Below are 16892 nucleotides of genomic sequence, written 5' to 3'. Positions count from 1 at the left end.
AAATTGTAAGCTTGCCCAAACCATTCGACAGCTTAGGGAAGAGGGATATGAGATGTCAAGTGCCATCGTAACTCAATTGCTCTTTGGGATGGGATGCAATCGGAATACGATCAGCCGTCAGGAAACATTTCCTAGCAGAAGCTCCTCACGGTTCGGGGTTCTGTAGATACCACTTTTAACCAGTCAGATTTAAACACTAGCTACAAAATGAACCAAATGGCTAGGGTCATCAAGGTATTATGATACCTATATTTTGAGGATGACGAGTATAATATGTCAGGCTTAGATGAGCAAAAGGAGACAAATGTGGAGCAAAACCTTCTCTGCATGTAACACAACAAGAGTGAGAATCTCATCAAAAGGCTGGGAAGTAGAAATTTGACTTCATATGTTCACATAGTTACATATACAATTGAGATTCAAGCTATTATGTGTGCTAGCTCGAATAAATGAAGTTCTGTAGAAATAATACAGCATAACAAAAAATTGACCTACTTTTGCTCATGTATTATCAAAGGCCCTCTAATCCTACATAAAATAGAACTATTAAAGGGACAGATACCATCATTCCAACAATGACCCTGCAGCAAACGAGCAGCAAAAACGGTTAATTGTATGCTGAACAATTTTTAGTCAAAATAATTCTTACACTGTGCTGAGCACGTCGGGATGCAATCCATATTCCTTTGCAAAGATAAATGAAGTAATAGATTGTGGTACTGCAGCCTGCAGAGCCAATGTCACATCCAGGAAATTATTGCACGGACCATAAGTGACAGATAACGACATAAACCAAAATTTCCTTAGCATATAGATTCTTATATAGCCACAAAGAAAAACTTTACCACCTTTGAAATTACTTACAGTATCATGTATTGAATTAGAATTAGCTATATGGGCCATGGTTGAAGAGTGTTCCGAAGACCAAAGGGTAGTATTTGGGGTATTTACATCCATAGAAGATTTTCTTATGTCTCACAATATTTAGTAACTAAGTGTTTTCATAAGATAGTTTTGAATTATGATTAGAAATGTTCTTTAATGTCCAAAAGTGGGTCATATATGATGGACAATTTCAATTAAGCGTCTTCTACTATCATACATTCCTCAGGAAAATAATTGGGAATACTTTCACAACAACAGTATGTAAGACGAATTTGAATCCTAATTGATTTGTTGTTTTCCCTTTTGGTTGTTGGCAAAAGTGTAAGATCCATGTGTGCAGTTCTAAGCATAGTTACAACTTCTCATACGGAGGTACATATATACGTACTTGTATAATGGCGACACGTACGACGTCACCATGGAGTCCGACAGCAACGGAACCGGACGTCACCATGGAGTCCGACAGCAATGGACGAACCAATGGTCATGACAATTGGGTCAAGGATGAACTTTAGCACAAGGCCTAGAAATGTTAAGCTCAGCCCACATGGGATCAGTTTATCCTGCTGTGCCATGAACAGCCCTGAATCAAAAGGCTTTAGCGATTAGTCACTTAAATGTGGTAGAGAATAGGGACTCAGTTTATACAGATATATACTCTCCTTTCCTTCATATGCATAATACTTTAGATATGCTGCTGGTCAACCTTTTGGATTGTTAATTATTACTCCCTCCGTTCCAAATTGTAGGTCGTTTTAACTTTTCTAGGTGTATAGTTTTTACTATGCATCTAGATATAGTATATGTCTAGATGCATAATAATATTTATGAATTTAGAAAAGCCAAAATGATATATAATTTGAAATGGAGGGAGTAATATATTCCAACATACATAGATTGGAAGCATGAAAGTTGCAGGACTAGATTTGTCTTGAAATGGATTTTTATAATATCACAATTTTACTAGATTTTATAAATATATGCTGGAAGATATCAAAGATACACTTTGAAGACTGTATAGTTCAAGACGTTAAGAATTTTACCCTCTACTTTTCAGTTTTAAATTTTCCTAATTTAAATGTACCATAACAAATATGGTGCAAAAGCTAATTAACCATCACAACATATTGATTATTAGTGGGCAATAGGATCATTAGCCCATCTTAATTACCACACATGATATCAAATGGACCTATATTTAGAACCAGAGGAAGTAATTGATAAACCTGCATTATAATTCAAGGGCACATAAAAGATCTTTTCTTACCCATGCTGAACATGGCAAGGCCATTCCCACACCGGGCCATTATTCCAATGGAATTTTCGATGATGATTGGCAAAGATATCTGCAATCTGATTAGGTCGAGACAAGTGAAATGGTGAGATAGGTACAGGGCCCAAACTCAAAATAATTCATGAATTAATCCGAAAAACCAAAAGGACACCAAAAACCAGTAGGGTTTGTATCAACTCCACCCAAAACAACTTTCCTGTGTTCTAGCCGAATAGTGTAGCCACATTACACTCCATCCTGTCACAAAAATAGGCATTCTTTTCATGCTTTCAGTTTAAAGTTTAAAACATAAATAAACTATCCACACATATTTCAAACATATAGACAGAAAACACGATGAAATCATTTGTATATTTCATAATTATACTATTTTGGTGGAAAATAATCATCTAATGATAACTACGTTTAGATACAATTTATAGCCAGCAATTCTTGTACTGAAGATTAGGTGCTATATACCGTGGTTGCATATATTTGCTCCCTCCGTTTCAAATTATAGGTCGTTTATCTATATGCATATATACAAAGACCTGTGAATCTAGAAAAAGCTAAAATGATGGGACGGATGGAGTAGTTTGATTACCTGTTGGCAATGCAGGCCCAGATGATGCCACCCACGCTGGCATATGTGTTGGGATTGCGCCCCAACTTGTACAACACTACCTTGACCAGCTTCCAGATTGACGGCCTGCTGCTGCCAACGGTCGGCGCGACGCCAATGGCCGCGGCGTTGCTTGCTTCAACGTCATCAATGACCAGTGCCGACTGAGGAAACGTGGACGTATCGTCGACATTATAGGCGGCATCGTCGTCGTCGGTGCTAGCTTCAACGTCGTCGTCATTGATGTGATGGGGAGTTTCCTGAGCTGGAGCAGCCGACGAGTCTGGTCCGTCACCTGGGATAATCTGCGTGCCGCCGATGGCGTCCTTCCTGACCTCACCCTCGGCCACGACGGCAATGATTTCTTCAGTGCTCGCCTGAATGCCATTGATGACTTTCGGCGGCGGCGGCGGAGAAAGCACAGATGTCGTCGAGACGTGGTCGTCGGCGTGGGTGCTAGCTTCAATGTCACTGACCGGAACGTCAGCGGCGTGGCGGATCTGCGTCGTCGTCCCAAGCGCGGCCTTCCTGACCTCGAGCGCGAAGAGGAGGAGCGTGATCCAGACGATGGCCTGGAAGACGGAGAGCTGGACGACGAGCTGCTGCCCCCAGTCGCCGTACATGGCCTGCGCCATGGGCACGCCGACGACGAGCGAGCTCGTGACCGTGGACAGGGAGAAGCCGGTGATGGACCAGCTGACGGCGTTCTTGCGCCCCCCGGCGAGGAGCACCCAGCCACCGATGATGGCGGCGATGACCGCCTTGGAGACGATGTCGGCGGCGATGGCGCGGTAGTTGGCCCGGAAGGGGTCGGTGTGGACTGTGAAGCCGAAGGTGAAGAAGGGGATCGCGAAGAAGGCGACGAGGCTGTTGACGGACTCGCACTGCTCCGGCGTGAAGATCTTCCACCGCCGGACCAAGCAGAACCCCAGGAGCAGGGGGACGTACAGCGGCACCAGCGCCAACGCCACCTTGTACACGTCGCCCCACGAGATCATCTCTCCTACTCTTCGATTAGATTAGACGAGCTGCTGGCGAAATTTCATTAATACACATCAAGAGTGACTCTTATGCAAAACATCCAGCGGAACTAAGAGGGTCCCAAAGATACAAATTGCTAGCGGATATACAAACAAAGCCTATTCACATTTATTGTTTACAAATAGATTCTCTTGCATCATTGGTTGCATATCAATTGCTTAGTAGTATGTCTTAAATCTAATCAGTTGTAGCTACTAGTATTTGTTTTTAATTCTGGAACCACACAAATTTATGGTATTATGCACGTGGAGAGCACAAGCATATGGTACTAATTTATTGTAGTTGTTGATCAGACCATCCTCCTTGCTATGATCAGATTAAACACTGTTATTAGTACAATATATGCATTACTGTACTCTGTGTTGATTGTGTATGTTCATGTCCTGCCTTTGATTTCTCTATGATATGAGAGATCTTTTTTTGTTGTTGTGTTCTTTCGGTGATGCTAATGCCCCTCTATATATTTACACTAGACAAAGGGATACACTGAACCATCATGTTCTCCCATGAAGTAACATAAACGTTCATGAATTGTCATGTCTTCTCTCAATGTTTCCTTTCACTAATAGGTGTCCTTTCACGAACAAACAACCTTATACAAAAAGATAAGCTTTCATGAATAGATGTCCATTCCTTCATACATACACACTTGCCATGAGAAGAGGGCATTTTAACCCAATAATTCCAAACATTTTAATCTAGCAACCATCACATTAGGACTTCAATTATTGGAATAATCTATAAACTACAAGAGCTACAATAATTAATAAAATGAAAGTAGAAATTTTAGTCATTTCGCTTTTAGAGGTGCCAACGTATACAGAAAACTTCTCAACATCAGTAACTTTCATATATATGTAACTTGTTCTCTATCAGGCACCGAACTATTTTCATTCAAACCAAAGTTCATCTTGCAAGCACCAAACCTTGTCAAGTCGATGCAATTCAGATGATCTAACAAGCATTAATACGACATAGAATCGCATCCATTTCCCAAATGTCTGAATCCAGCGGCGCACATGCAATTTTCTTGAGCAACACCTGCATATCTTCTGTCAATTGTTGTGTAGCATGCCCATTCTCTAGTATTTTGTGAGACCCAGTATGTGGAGACACGGTTTCCTGTGATGCAATAATTCTATCCGGACTCATTGCACTTTGGGGAGTACTCGTCTCGATGACATGGGGCAGAGCAGGACCAGTGTTGGCTTTGCAGGTGTGGTGGGCGTAGTAGACAACTGTGTACATCACAGTTTCAGTGGTGTTGTGTTCCTGTTGCTGCACGGTCTTGGTTGCCATGCAATTCTGCTCATGCTTGTATGTGCACCTATAGTAACTCCTGTTTAATTATGTGTAGTGTGAAGTATTAGATACCTATATGAATGCTAGTAAAGTCCATAGATTTGCAGTTACTCAATCTATATAGGCAAATATGTACCTTTGGTGCTTTGAGTTGGTAATGTTCTTCTGCCCATATTTCCTCCACTGGTGGCCATCATAGTGTGGAACAGGGGTCATATATGATGTTGACTCACCATACCTCCAGCTTCAACATTTTAACATAATTATTATTAGGCACAGAAATTCAAAGATACATGAATGCTATACTCAAAGTGTTCGTTAAATTGATCAAAAATAAAATTTGAGAAGAAAACAGATAGGGCATTCAACAATAGGATGGAAAATTGCACGACCTTTGATATATATTTGTGTGCATGAAATATATTCTCTCTCTTTTATTTATACTATTGGAACAAAGAACATTCATGTTAGGATGCTACTTTACAATAATGAACATCTGTTTGCTATCAATAGAATGTGATAAATAAAGGTGATGCCTCGGCTAGCTTCTTTTGACATCCATGCAAGAAATTAAATATTCCACAAGATCAAGAGGATAAATATATTCTTCAATTCTAATGAACAATATAGCTAGTTGCCTGACACTTCAGGAGAAGGCTGTCCTTTCTAAATAAGGTATCCTATGGCATATTATTAATTAATATTAAAACATGATTGGAGGCCAACAAGATCAATCAAGTATCAGTGTATACTTATAAATGAATAGTAAATTTGCATACCTGCTTCTCTTGAATTTCTTCTTCTTAGTACAACCATTCTTGCAATTAGAAATATTCTCAGCTAATCTCCCTTCTGTCTATGTCGATCAATTGTGCACCGTAGTGAGTAGCTACAGCTCTAATATCGCTTTACTAGCGCAATCTTGTAAGCTTCCAAACAGCTGGGAGACAAGCTCCAATCGTAGGTCGGGTATCATTTCATATTCAGGCAGAATGATGGCCCGTAGCTGGGCTACAAGAGCTTGCACTTTTTCAATCTCGTTGATCGCCGGCTGGTGGTCGCAGGCAAAACATTCAGATTCATCAGCGCAAGTTGATGAAGCTTGAGGTAGATACCTGGTATGAAGCTTCATGCCTCTACCACTGGCAGCCTATTGCTGCTACCTTGATGGCTTAACTTTTGTGAGAGATTGTATCTAGGAAGATGTATTATTATGGAATGAGTAATAACATGGTAGGACTAAGTTTGTATGTATATATAGGCGTTGCGAGAAAGCATGGACCCTACCAACTTGCATGAATATAAGCTAGAAAAATGCTGCATCCATAGTTAGCAAGTAGGGTCACATGTATATGGTGAGCGTTCAGACTTTTCTGTTACTTACAAGAGCTAGATAGGTACAATGGTGCATGATTGGTTAGAGGTTCATGTCGGTAAATCACTATGCCATGACTTCAAACCAGTCAATGTCATTAGTGTTTTTAACGTCTATGAAACCTTAGCCAGTGAGTATATATGAATATATATTGATTTCACTGGCAATTGGTTGCTAGAGTGTCGACTACAATTTGGTTATAGGATGGGACTTGGAATTGTATTTGCAACATAGGATAAAATTCGTGTCAAACTCTTGTAACCTGGCAGGCATCATCTCCAACACCAGCAGAATGGTAGACCACAGCTGCTGAGATAACACAGAGACTGATCTTTGACAATCTCATCGACCGCCAGCTGGTGTTCACAAGCAAAACAATCATCAGCACAAGCTAGATGCTGAGGAAGGTACCTGTTCTCGTGATTTTCTCTCTTTCAGAAGTAATCCGCTGTAGATTATTAGCTTGAGTGTGAATGGAATTCGATAGATGGATTGTTACATGATCAGTCATTCAAATATTTGTGGATCCTACCAACTTGCAATTGCATGCATGCATAGTTACATGTGTAAGAAATGCTTGAGGATTATATATGGGGAGAGCTCACACTTAGCTTCCTCCACTACAACTGGTTTGTATCTAAGTTTGAATTCATGTCGGCATGTTCCAGAACATCAAACAGGTCAATGTCGTTCGTGTTAGTCGTCTATACAACCTTGGCCACTGAATAATTGAATGATATATTTTATTTAGAAGTAGTATCATGGGCTTATATATGGGTGAGGAGATGGAAGCTAAAAATGATGAATCGCCAACACAAAAGAATCAGAATGAACTCTCATGCTGGAAGGAAGCAGAAATTGAAAGCAAAAAACGATTGAAAGTTTAACTTGGCTAGCTTCGGTGTGGTGGAAAGAAAATAGAATCATGATCATGATAAAAAAGATTGTTCAGATTGAGCTTAGGAAACATGGTTCTGATCCCTGAAGCTCAAAGTATTCTTTGCATATCTTGAATATCCTAGTAATCCAGCTCAATTTCAATGAAAATACAATCAAAATCTCTACAGACACTAATGTCGGCGCATAGTAACAAATGGTAGTAGATTTAATGCGAAATGACTGCTTTATACTGAAGTTTTGTCTCTAGCACTCTAATTGTCCCTGGACAAAACGTTTCTTAACCAATTTTGTTTTGACTAGGAATCCGGAAAAAAAAACAAGAGGGGCCTCTTCAGTGACGAAACCAAGGTGACGCGGGCTAGCTTTCACCACCATGACGCTGGGGAGCAACGTCGTGCAAAAGCATCAGCTGCAAGTTGTGTTGGTGCTGAAAGCATGAAGCATTGCGTGCTGAACAATAGATAATGCAGCAATAATCTAGCCCCTTATCATGTGATGCTTTGACAAGAGATTCAGAAAGAAAACTTCACCAGTAGAGTGATCAGCAATTATGCACAAGTAACGTCCACCACCTCTCAGGCTCTCATAGCTCTATCTAAAGCAACAGCCAACAGCACTAGCCGACCCCTCACTCTTCTCCCTCAAAAAGGTTTCTGAACAATAGCTTTGTTTTGTCTTGACACATACATTATACATGGGTCCAGGCCACACAATCATCACCAGCATCTACTAAAGGATAGGCCTTTGGTGGACGTTTGGAGAGATTCATTACCTGATTCAGCTAATACTAGTATAACAAAGCAACAGCATGACAGCAGTAGCCGACGTTCTACAGGAGCCATGATACTGAAAAAATGAACAAGAGCAAAGCAACCCTGACAACCAGCCTCTGCTTCTTAACCGCAGCGATGGTGGCCGCTACAACCGCCTCTGGATTTTTCATTTGGCCAAGGTCCTGTAAGCAAACTGATGTTCTGCTGAACCCAGCCAGCCCTGCCCTGATGCCTGAACGCCTCAAAAACAGCAGATGCGTTTTCAGAACGCCTTGAGTATTTTTTTTTTGAATGAAGAACACCTTGAGTATAATAGCAGGCATTTGCAGAAGACGCCTCACGGAGACGCCTCAAAGATTCTTAAGGCGTTTTCTCGATACATGTTGATATTCATTTCAACATTGTAAGGAATCAATGCTCGTAGCTTAAGAGGGGAAGAGGTGAATTAGGCATTTTAAAATCTTAGCCTGTGGCTTTCACTACCAATTCACAAAACATAAACTAGATCATGCTATCAAGATATTGATCTAGTGTGAAACTCTCATCCCAAAACAAGTTTTGCAACCTAGAGCCAATCATAGCGAGATACTACACTAAGAAAGTAAAGGCACATGAGTTGCAAGTATGAAATGTGAAAACATAAGAGGTGAGGATGAGGGGAAGCAAACTCTTGACACAATGATTTATCCCGTGGTATCAGTAGTCACTAAGTCACCACTAGTCCACGTTGTTGAAGCACTCACACAAGAATATTATTTCCTGGTCACCAAGTCTCTTCCGGAACACCCCTTGACTTGCCACAAAGGCTCAGCCACTAAGGCTCACGCCAAGTTCCCCAATCACCTTGATGCCGTCTCCACTAAGGAGCTTCTCCACGAAGGAAGGGGGTCTCCATATCCCACACACACGGTCGTAGACGCCCCACACCAAGCCGTAGGGTCGAAGACTTGCCGGCGAGTCACCAAGGCTCCAAAGCGCCGGCACACCTTGTACAATTGTGGTTCACTCCTAGAACCGATCACAAGGTAGGCACACCTTGCACTGTCTCTTTCTCTAGGCCTATCCTAGCACTAATCACTCTTCTAAATTTGTGCTAAGCCTTTGATTAATCACTTATGCACTTTTGGTATCTTGGATGTGTTCTTCATGGGTCTTGATCTCCAATGGACTCCTGCACACTCCAACAACTTCAAATGGGTGAGTGAAGAGGGTATAAATAGCTCAAGGCATCAAAAAGCCGTTGCTCCAACGATTAGTTAAAGTAGACCATCGGATGTTTCCGATGGTATTCTTTTGGGTAGCATTGGAACGTGCTACCAGCCATTGGCCTCCCCGCGTCCAAGTTCTTCACTAACCCATCAAAATTCGTCTAATGCTTCATCCGATGTACCGTCGGAACATCCTGTGTTGAAGGATTTTTCCCTAAAACATCTCTGGAACTTCGCAAAGTAAATATACTTCGTCCGACGGTCCCAACTCCTGACCGTCGGATCATTCGGTGTCATAGGATTTCCTCTGCTTTCCGCGCCTTCACCTCGCAATTCATCCAATGCTACTAGAAATCCTACCATCGGAACATCCGGTGGTCTTGACTTAGACAATTGCCTGCATGTTGTAGCAATTGCTCCGATGTTTGCTCCGATGGGCCATCGGAACATCCGATGGTACTGAATTTGGCTATCAAGAATACCATGACTTGGTGCTTGAATATCATGATTTGGAACTTGCTATGATTTGGTTTGCATACTTGGTACTTACAAACCCTACAAGATAGACAAAGCATTAGTCCCAATAACTATGTTGTCACTCAATCACCAAAATCGCAAACTATGGCCTAATGGGACCAGGTTCGCTACAATTCATGATGGAATTGTCTTGAATCGCAAATTACACAGTTATCTTTTTCTTGGTGAATTTTTACATAGTTATCCAATTTTGCTCTTCTTAACATAAAGCACAACAGATGCAACACAGGTGGACTTATGCAAGCAAAATACATAATTACAACCAATATTTGCAATGCCCTCGTTGGTGACAGTCATCACATCAATGTCATCAATGCCTGATCAAGTCATCATCCATCTGCTCTGCTAAGAGCAAAAAAAATTAAGCCAATGCATAGTACTCAAGTGTGATCTTTAGAAACTAAGGGTTCCGCTCAAGAGGTCAAGTGACTGACTGTCTAAAAATCAAGACCCGTCAGTTTAATATATACCTCTCGATGAAGGCACGACCTCTGCAAGAGAATAGCAGGCCAGTACTTTTATCCACGTTATCATTAACAAGAAAGTAAGTTAGCTTGCTGTTCTGAAACCGCACTCTGCAGGAGGTATACCGGAATGTGGTGGAGCACGCCGCCGGCGAGTTCACGTTCGAGGGCGTCGCCTCTGACCCCACCGCTGCCCCGCACCAAGTCCTTCCGCTCTTCTTCCAGGTCTGCATCATGTCTGTCTTTCCTTCAGTTGGTTCAGAGTCCATGGTTGAACCGTGGGCATGGTGCTCTTCCTCGGCTGCGGCACAACTGCGAAATTTGCTCAGTTGCCGGGCCGTGGCCATGGCGAGATGCATGCGGGCGCGTCACTACAGGAGGAAGGGGATAGAAGAAAGGACGATGGATCGAGGTGCCGCCGTACATGCCGCTCCGGCTAGCCGCGAACGGCTCTTGTCCACGCCCACCGACCGCTCCGTCGGTCCACGCAATCAGGAGCGGGTGCGACCCAGGAACAAGGAAGAAGAGGTGCTCGAGGGACGGCCGGCGTCAGGCGACGCTCCGGCGATCGGTGGAGAATCGGACAGGGAATTCGCGATCCAGAATTTTTTTTGAAAATACCCCTCAACTTTATAAATTACCTCCTGATTTGTATTGCCATTAATGGTCGCGATCCGAATATTTACAAAACATCTCATATAATTTAATATAAACCCCTAATCTGAATCGCGACTATTAACCGCGATCCGATTATTGGAAACAAGCCTCTGATTTGGGTCGTCTCCATCCAGTGCCGCACTGCCGCCCGTCGTCCGCCGCTGCCGCCGCCGTCGCAGGGCCACAAAGCTCCATCCTGCCCACCCAACTCCATGGAGTAGCGAGAACTATTCAGTATTCATAATAAAAAATCAAAAGGCAAATTCTGTTTTTCCTTTCCCGAGAGGAAGGCGAAATATGCTTACAAAGTTACAGAATTGGCCAAGTTATTCTATAAAGTAAATCCTACAAAGAATCACAACTTAGAAATAGCAACTCCTTCATCAACCTAGCACACAAACTAATAACGAAGGGCACCAAGCAGTTGAAACTAAGCAGAGAACTACAAAGCTAACTATGAATTGACCTGCTTCATCATTTGCTAAGCGATGTTCTGGACACGATTTTTACGACCTTGTTCCATCGTTGAAATCTGACAGCATCAACAAGCCATCCGCTGCCTCTGTCTCCTCAGGAATCCACCCCTCCCTCGCATAGTTCAACAACGTTAGCATGGGCCTCCCTTTGGCGCGGAGAGCCCCAACCTCAACCATATCACCCTCGCGCACGCCATTCTGTGTCAAGAAAGGTACCCACTCTTGCATAAGGCGGTATTGCCTTGCACTATCGACATACTTGAACCTCATTTTGTAGGAATAGCCGTGTCGATCAATGGCCTCCAACTCTAGCCCATTCTCTTTGTCCACAGACCTACACTCCTCTGGTGTGAGAATGCTCATCAGCGGTGACTCCATGACATCCCGAGGTGAGAATTGCACGCGGGACTGGTTCGAGCAGGAATCAGTGGCAGTTAGAGTCCTGGCAAGAACTGGTGTCATATCGGCCACTCCCAAGAATTGAAGCCCGGAGCTCAAGCTCATGAAAGGTCGCATTGGGGTCTTACGAATTGAGGTCCTTCGACGAGAATGATTGTTCTTGCGACCACGCCGACCAGCACCTTTGGCTTCTTGCATGGGGGAGCTCCTCCTTGTCGGTTCCTGGGTTCCTGTGGATGGAGCAGAGGCTATCGCTCTGTTCTGATCAACAGCACCATTGCTGCCCTCACAAACTGCCACGGTGGCCAGGCAACTCCTCTTGATCAGCCAGCATGACTCCTCACCATTGCGGTGGTGATCACGCTCCACAGGTTTCTGAACACCCTGAGACGGCAATGCAATGTCCAGGACAGTAACCTCCCAGTCTTGGCGCAGACCATCCAAGCCATGGACGGGGGAGGCAAACACGCAAGGCCGGAGCTTTTCTTCTGTCTTCTTCTCATCCATGGCTACACCAAAACTCCCCCACGCCAAGTGGTGACCCTTCTTGCAGATGGGATTGCCGCCGTCCCAGTTGCCTGCCAATTCTTGCCCAATTGACGACGACGTGGCGGCAGCCGCCGCCTCGGCGATCGCATTGCCACTCTCACGGGCTGCAGCGTTGGACGAGCGCTGCTTCTTGGACGCCCAGATCATCTCGGCGTTGAATTCATGCCCACGCTTTTTATTCACCGGTTCTTGAACATGAGGAGGAGGAGGAGGTGCTAGGGCGGCCACAACGACCACCCCGGGTTCTTGGCGCGAACCAGCCGGACGCTCGGGATTCCCGGCCTTTTCTTGGTTTCTTGCATCCACGGCGCCGGCGGCGCAACTCCCCGTCAAGCGGCGATTCTTGATTGTCTTGATCTTCCGTTTCTTGAACGACGCCAGGAGCGTGAACTGAGGGCCCGCCACACCGCGGCCGCTCGCGGCCGTTCCCAAGGGGGTGGCGATCATCTCGACGGATTTTCCCAGTTCTTGCGGAGAAAAGAGGAAGGAAGAGGGAGGGAGGGAGGAGTACGCCAGGTGTTCGACGAAAGGCCTCGTCTGGGGAACTGCGGCCGGGAAAGGGGCGGCGGCTAGTTCTTAGCGCGAGGAGGTGGGGAGGGCTACGCAGTAGTGGAAATGGTGAGGCCACATCTTGCAGCCGCGGAGCTTTATGGAGAGGCAGGGAGGAAGGATGGCATCACGGTGGGGAGAGCAGAGAAGAGCAGAGGGGGCGAGCGGCGGCGGCAGGGAAGAGAGAGATGGGAAGGCGGCGGCGTGGGTCGGAATGGGGCAACAAGAATACTTGTTTTCTACGGAGTAGGTTTCTATTCACAACCGACTACGGTCTCCCCTTATTCTCGGAAAAATAAATAAATAAATATGTTTTGAGTTCCAGCATGCAAAATTTCCCTTTAATATTATTCGCAAAAAAATCCCTTCAATGTTCTGGCTTCAGTGAACCGGTAAATGCAGTTAACCCGTAAATGATAGTTCTAGATTAGAGATCATGAAGTGCCGTAATAACCGCATATCTCTTTCTTTCTTTCTTTTTTACTAGAACTGCATCTTTTTTCTTCAGAAGGGTGAAAGGAACCAACAATTCAACATCGTTTAACGCACGTTCTCTCCACTTAGAGGGAAATGACGGGACGGCACAGTAAAATTCCAGTGCAGCAGGATCTACACGCCATGGACCCAATCTGACCGCATATGCAATAGGTGGTTTGGCTCTGGTTCAATTTATAATAGATGCTTAGTTGTTTATTTTTCTAGAAGACAACCTGAATGTTCTTTTCTTTTTGTAATAGGTAAAATTGCTGAAAATAAAGGAATATTTGTATATTATAAAATAAAGTAAGTATGTTACTTTTTTTTGAAGTAGTAGTAGCCGATTCAAGTATGTATACGCTTCCTCTGTTTTCGGTAATTTTACATGTGTGAAATGGTGCCAGAATAGTAATCTTACATGCTAACATTAAGACTCCCTAAATAAGACTATAACATAGTTTATCATCTGGTACATCGATCCTGCTTAACAGATGTAAGAATGCCATTTCAAACACTTTCACTTTCACACACTAGAAGAACAAATTCCAAGAGAAACAAAAGTCATAACAACTATTCATTATGCATAATCATAAGGAAAATTTCTGCTTATTTGCCCTGAGGGAAAGGCAAAATATGTTTACAGGACACTCAGGACTACTGAATTCGCCATGTTGTTCAGTATATAAGCAGCATCTTATGTTTACTGTAAGAGTGTAAATCCTACTAAAAGAATCAGAACTAAGAAATGGCAGCAACTCCTATATCAGCAACCTATCACACAAACCTACCAAGGGCACCAAGCAATCTAAACTAAATAGACAGCTACAGAATCTTAGACCTTAACTGCTGACCATGAATTAATCTTCTTCAAAAGTTGCAAAGCCATTGCTCCAAGCAAGATTTGCTACAACTTTGTTCCATCCTTGAAATGTGACAGTGCCAACAAGCCTTCCGCCGCCTCCATCTCCTCAAGAGTCCACTCCATACTTCCTGCATCCTCCATATCTGCAGAAGCTGGCTCCTCCCCAGCACCTGCTACTGCTTCAATTTTCTCAAGCACCCACTCCTCCCCTGTACCTTCTGCTGCCCCTGCCTCCTCAGAATTCTGGTCCTCCATTGCATGATGCAACAACATTAGCAGGAGGCGCCCTTTAGAGCGGGAAGCCCCAAGGTCAACCACATCACCCTTGCGCATGCCATTATGCTTCACGAACATTGTCCACTCTCCAATCAGGCGGTATTCCTTGTCGCTGTTGAGAAACTTGAATATTATTTGGTACGAACGTCCGTGTTGATCAAGGAGCTCCAGTGGTACCCCGTCCTCCTTGCCCCCTCTGTTCACTTTTCCTAACTCTTCCTGTGTGAGCATGCTCATCAGCGGCGAGGACAAGATCGACTCACGCGGGAGCAAAAGGCGGTGCGCGTTGAGGTTGCAATCGGTGCTAGTTAGAATCTTTGAAACAATCGGTGTCACATTGGTGAGGCCCAAGCGGTGCAGCTCGGGGCTCAATCTCATGAAAGGTTGTCTCGTGGTCTTGCGATCAGAATGCTTGGCGGCGGTCTTGCAGCGACGCCGCCTGCTTGCCGATTCCGGGGTTCTTCCTGTGGGCGGATCCGAGAGCACTCGGATGTTCTCCTGATCAACAGTACCGTTGCTACCCTTGCAGACTGCCAACGAGGGGGCAGAGCAACTCCTCTTGATCTGCCTGGACGCCTCCTCGACAATCTTGTGGTGATCACGCTTCACGGATTTCTTGGCGCGCCGAGACGGCGACGCAATGTCCAGGACGGCAACCTCTGAGTCTTGGCGAAGCCAATCAAGGCCATGGACGGGGTCGGCGAACACGAAAGGTCGGAGCTTTTGTTCTTCCTTCCCGCCAATGCTCCCTCCCGGCGAGCGGCGGGCCTTCTTGCAGATGGGCTCGCCGCCGTCCATGTCCACGGCCGGTTCTTGGACAATTGGGGACGGCGTGGCGTCAGCCGCCGCCCTGTTCGCCTCTGCGATCACACTGCCGCGTTCACGAGCTGCAGCGACGGACGACCGCGGCTTCTTGGACACCCAGAACATCGCGGTGCTAGCGTCCCGCCGACGCTTTGGCTTCTCCGGTTCTTGAGCCCTCAGAGGAAGAGGAAGCACAAGGGCGACCTGGACGGCCACCTTGGGTTCTTGGCGCGGACAACCCGGGTGCTGGGAATTCCCGGCGTTTTCTTGGTTTCTCGCATCCACGGCCCCACCGGCGGAACCTCCCGTCAAGGCGGCGATGGTCTTCATCTTACATTTCTTGGGCGGCGCGGCCTTGCCCAAGGGGGTGATGGTCATCTCGATCGAGTTCTTGCACGGGAAAGGAAAAGAGAGGGGAGGGCGCGGGGGCACGCCAAGTATTCGACGAAAAGCCTCGTCCGGGCAGCAGCGCCGGGAGAAGGGGCGGCGGCTACTTCTTGGGCGATGAGGTGGGGAGAGCGATGCAATTGTGGTGGTGTTGAGGCCACAGCTTGCGGCCGCGGAGCTTTACGGAGCGGCAGGGAGGAGCGGGGAGGGAGGATAGCATCACGGCGTGGGAGGGGAAGGCAGGAGAGCGGATGGGAGAAGAGGGAGGGGAGGAGGCGATGGGGGAAAGGCGGCGGCGTGGGATGATTGTGGGGGGAGAATCGGGATGGAATGGATGCTAGGGGGACTCGCGATCCAGGGGGTTTAAGTTAGGTTTCTATAAATGCGTTGTGTTGTGTGAACGTGCTCTATCTCTTGTGATCGTGTCCTAAACTTTCAGACTTTTTATGGTTTTTTCTAGCTTGTACTGAAAACTAAAAAAAGTACTCCTAAGCACTTAGCAAGTAGTTCACTATTTTAAAAAACGGGTTGTAGAAACAATTGTAGCATGTTTAGGGAACAATAACATCAAAACTTTGTAGCATGTTTTGAGCCACATTGGTGTTGGTAGAATCATAGCATCGACCACGTATCACGAGTTTAACAACCTTGCTTCTATCATTTGCCTTTTTTACTCGTAGACACTAGTAACAAATAAGTGTTGCTTAGGTTGTGTGGAACTTGGATTACAAATTGCTTTATATAAATTTCGTTTGACTTTTAAAACAATGGGTATATTTGTCCTTAAAAGTAGTATTATATACAATAATTTAGCTAAACTTTACAAATATATTTGCAACTGAAAGTATAGTAACCCTGCCGATATCTGAAACAACACTTATTACAGGAAAATTTTATCACTTAGCATATATGAAATTAAAACACGAATGAAGCAGAACAAGATGGGGAAAAAAACGTATATGAGCAGTTTGGTTCGCGCCCAAAGACCCAAACTAGGGAACTAGCCCCATCGAAATTTAAGCCAAGAATTTGCTCGTCCACATTTTGCTAAAAGCTGAAGAATCATCCAATTCCGA

The 16892-nt window shown here is 44.8% G+C and overlaps 2 protein-coding genes across 2 annotated transcripts; both read right to left on the bottom strand.

Moving 5' to 3' along the window:
* Positions 1–295: 295 nt before the first annotated feature.
* On the bottom strand, positions 296–3778 carry LOC117848253 (probable auxin efflux carrier component 5a). The gene is made up of 7 exons (XM_034729590.2): positions 3238–3778; positions 2763–2916; positions 2153–2238; positions 1380–1468; positions 1274–1342; positions 650–726; positions 296–581 (listed from the first exon to the last, which is right to left on the bottom strand). The coding sequence occupies exons 1-7, from the start codon at positions 3776–3778 to the stop codon at positions 512–514; spliced, it is 1086 nt and encodes a 361-aa protein (XP_034585481.1). The 3' UTR covers positions 296–511.
* Positions 3779–14063: 10285 nt separating this feature from the next.
* Positions 14064–16830, bottom strand: LOC140222334 (uncharacterized). Its single transcript, XM_072292591.1, has one exon. It carries the CDS (start codon positions 15805–15807, stop codon positions 14392–14394), a length of 1416 nt encoding a protein of 471 aa, XP_072148692.1. The 5' UTR covers positions 15808–16830; the 3' UTR covers positions 14064–14391.
* Positions 16831–16892: the final 62 nt, after the last annotated feature.

The sequence above is a fragment of the Setaria viridis genome, chromosome 3 (genome assembly GCF_005286985.2).
Source record: "Setaria viridis chromosome 3, Setaria_viridis_v4.0, whole genome shotgun sequence".
Lineage (NCBI taxonomy): Eukaryota > Viridiplantae > Streptophyta > Magnoliopsida > Poales > Poaceae > Setaria > Setaria viridis.
This window is presented reverse-complemented; position numbering and strand designations above follow the sequence as displayed.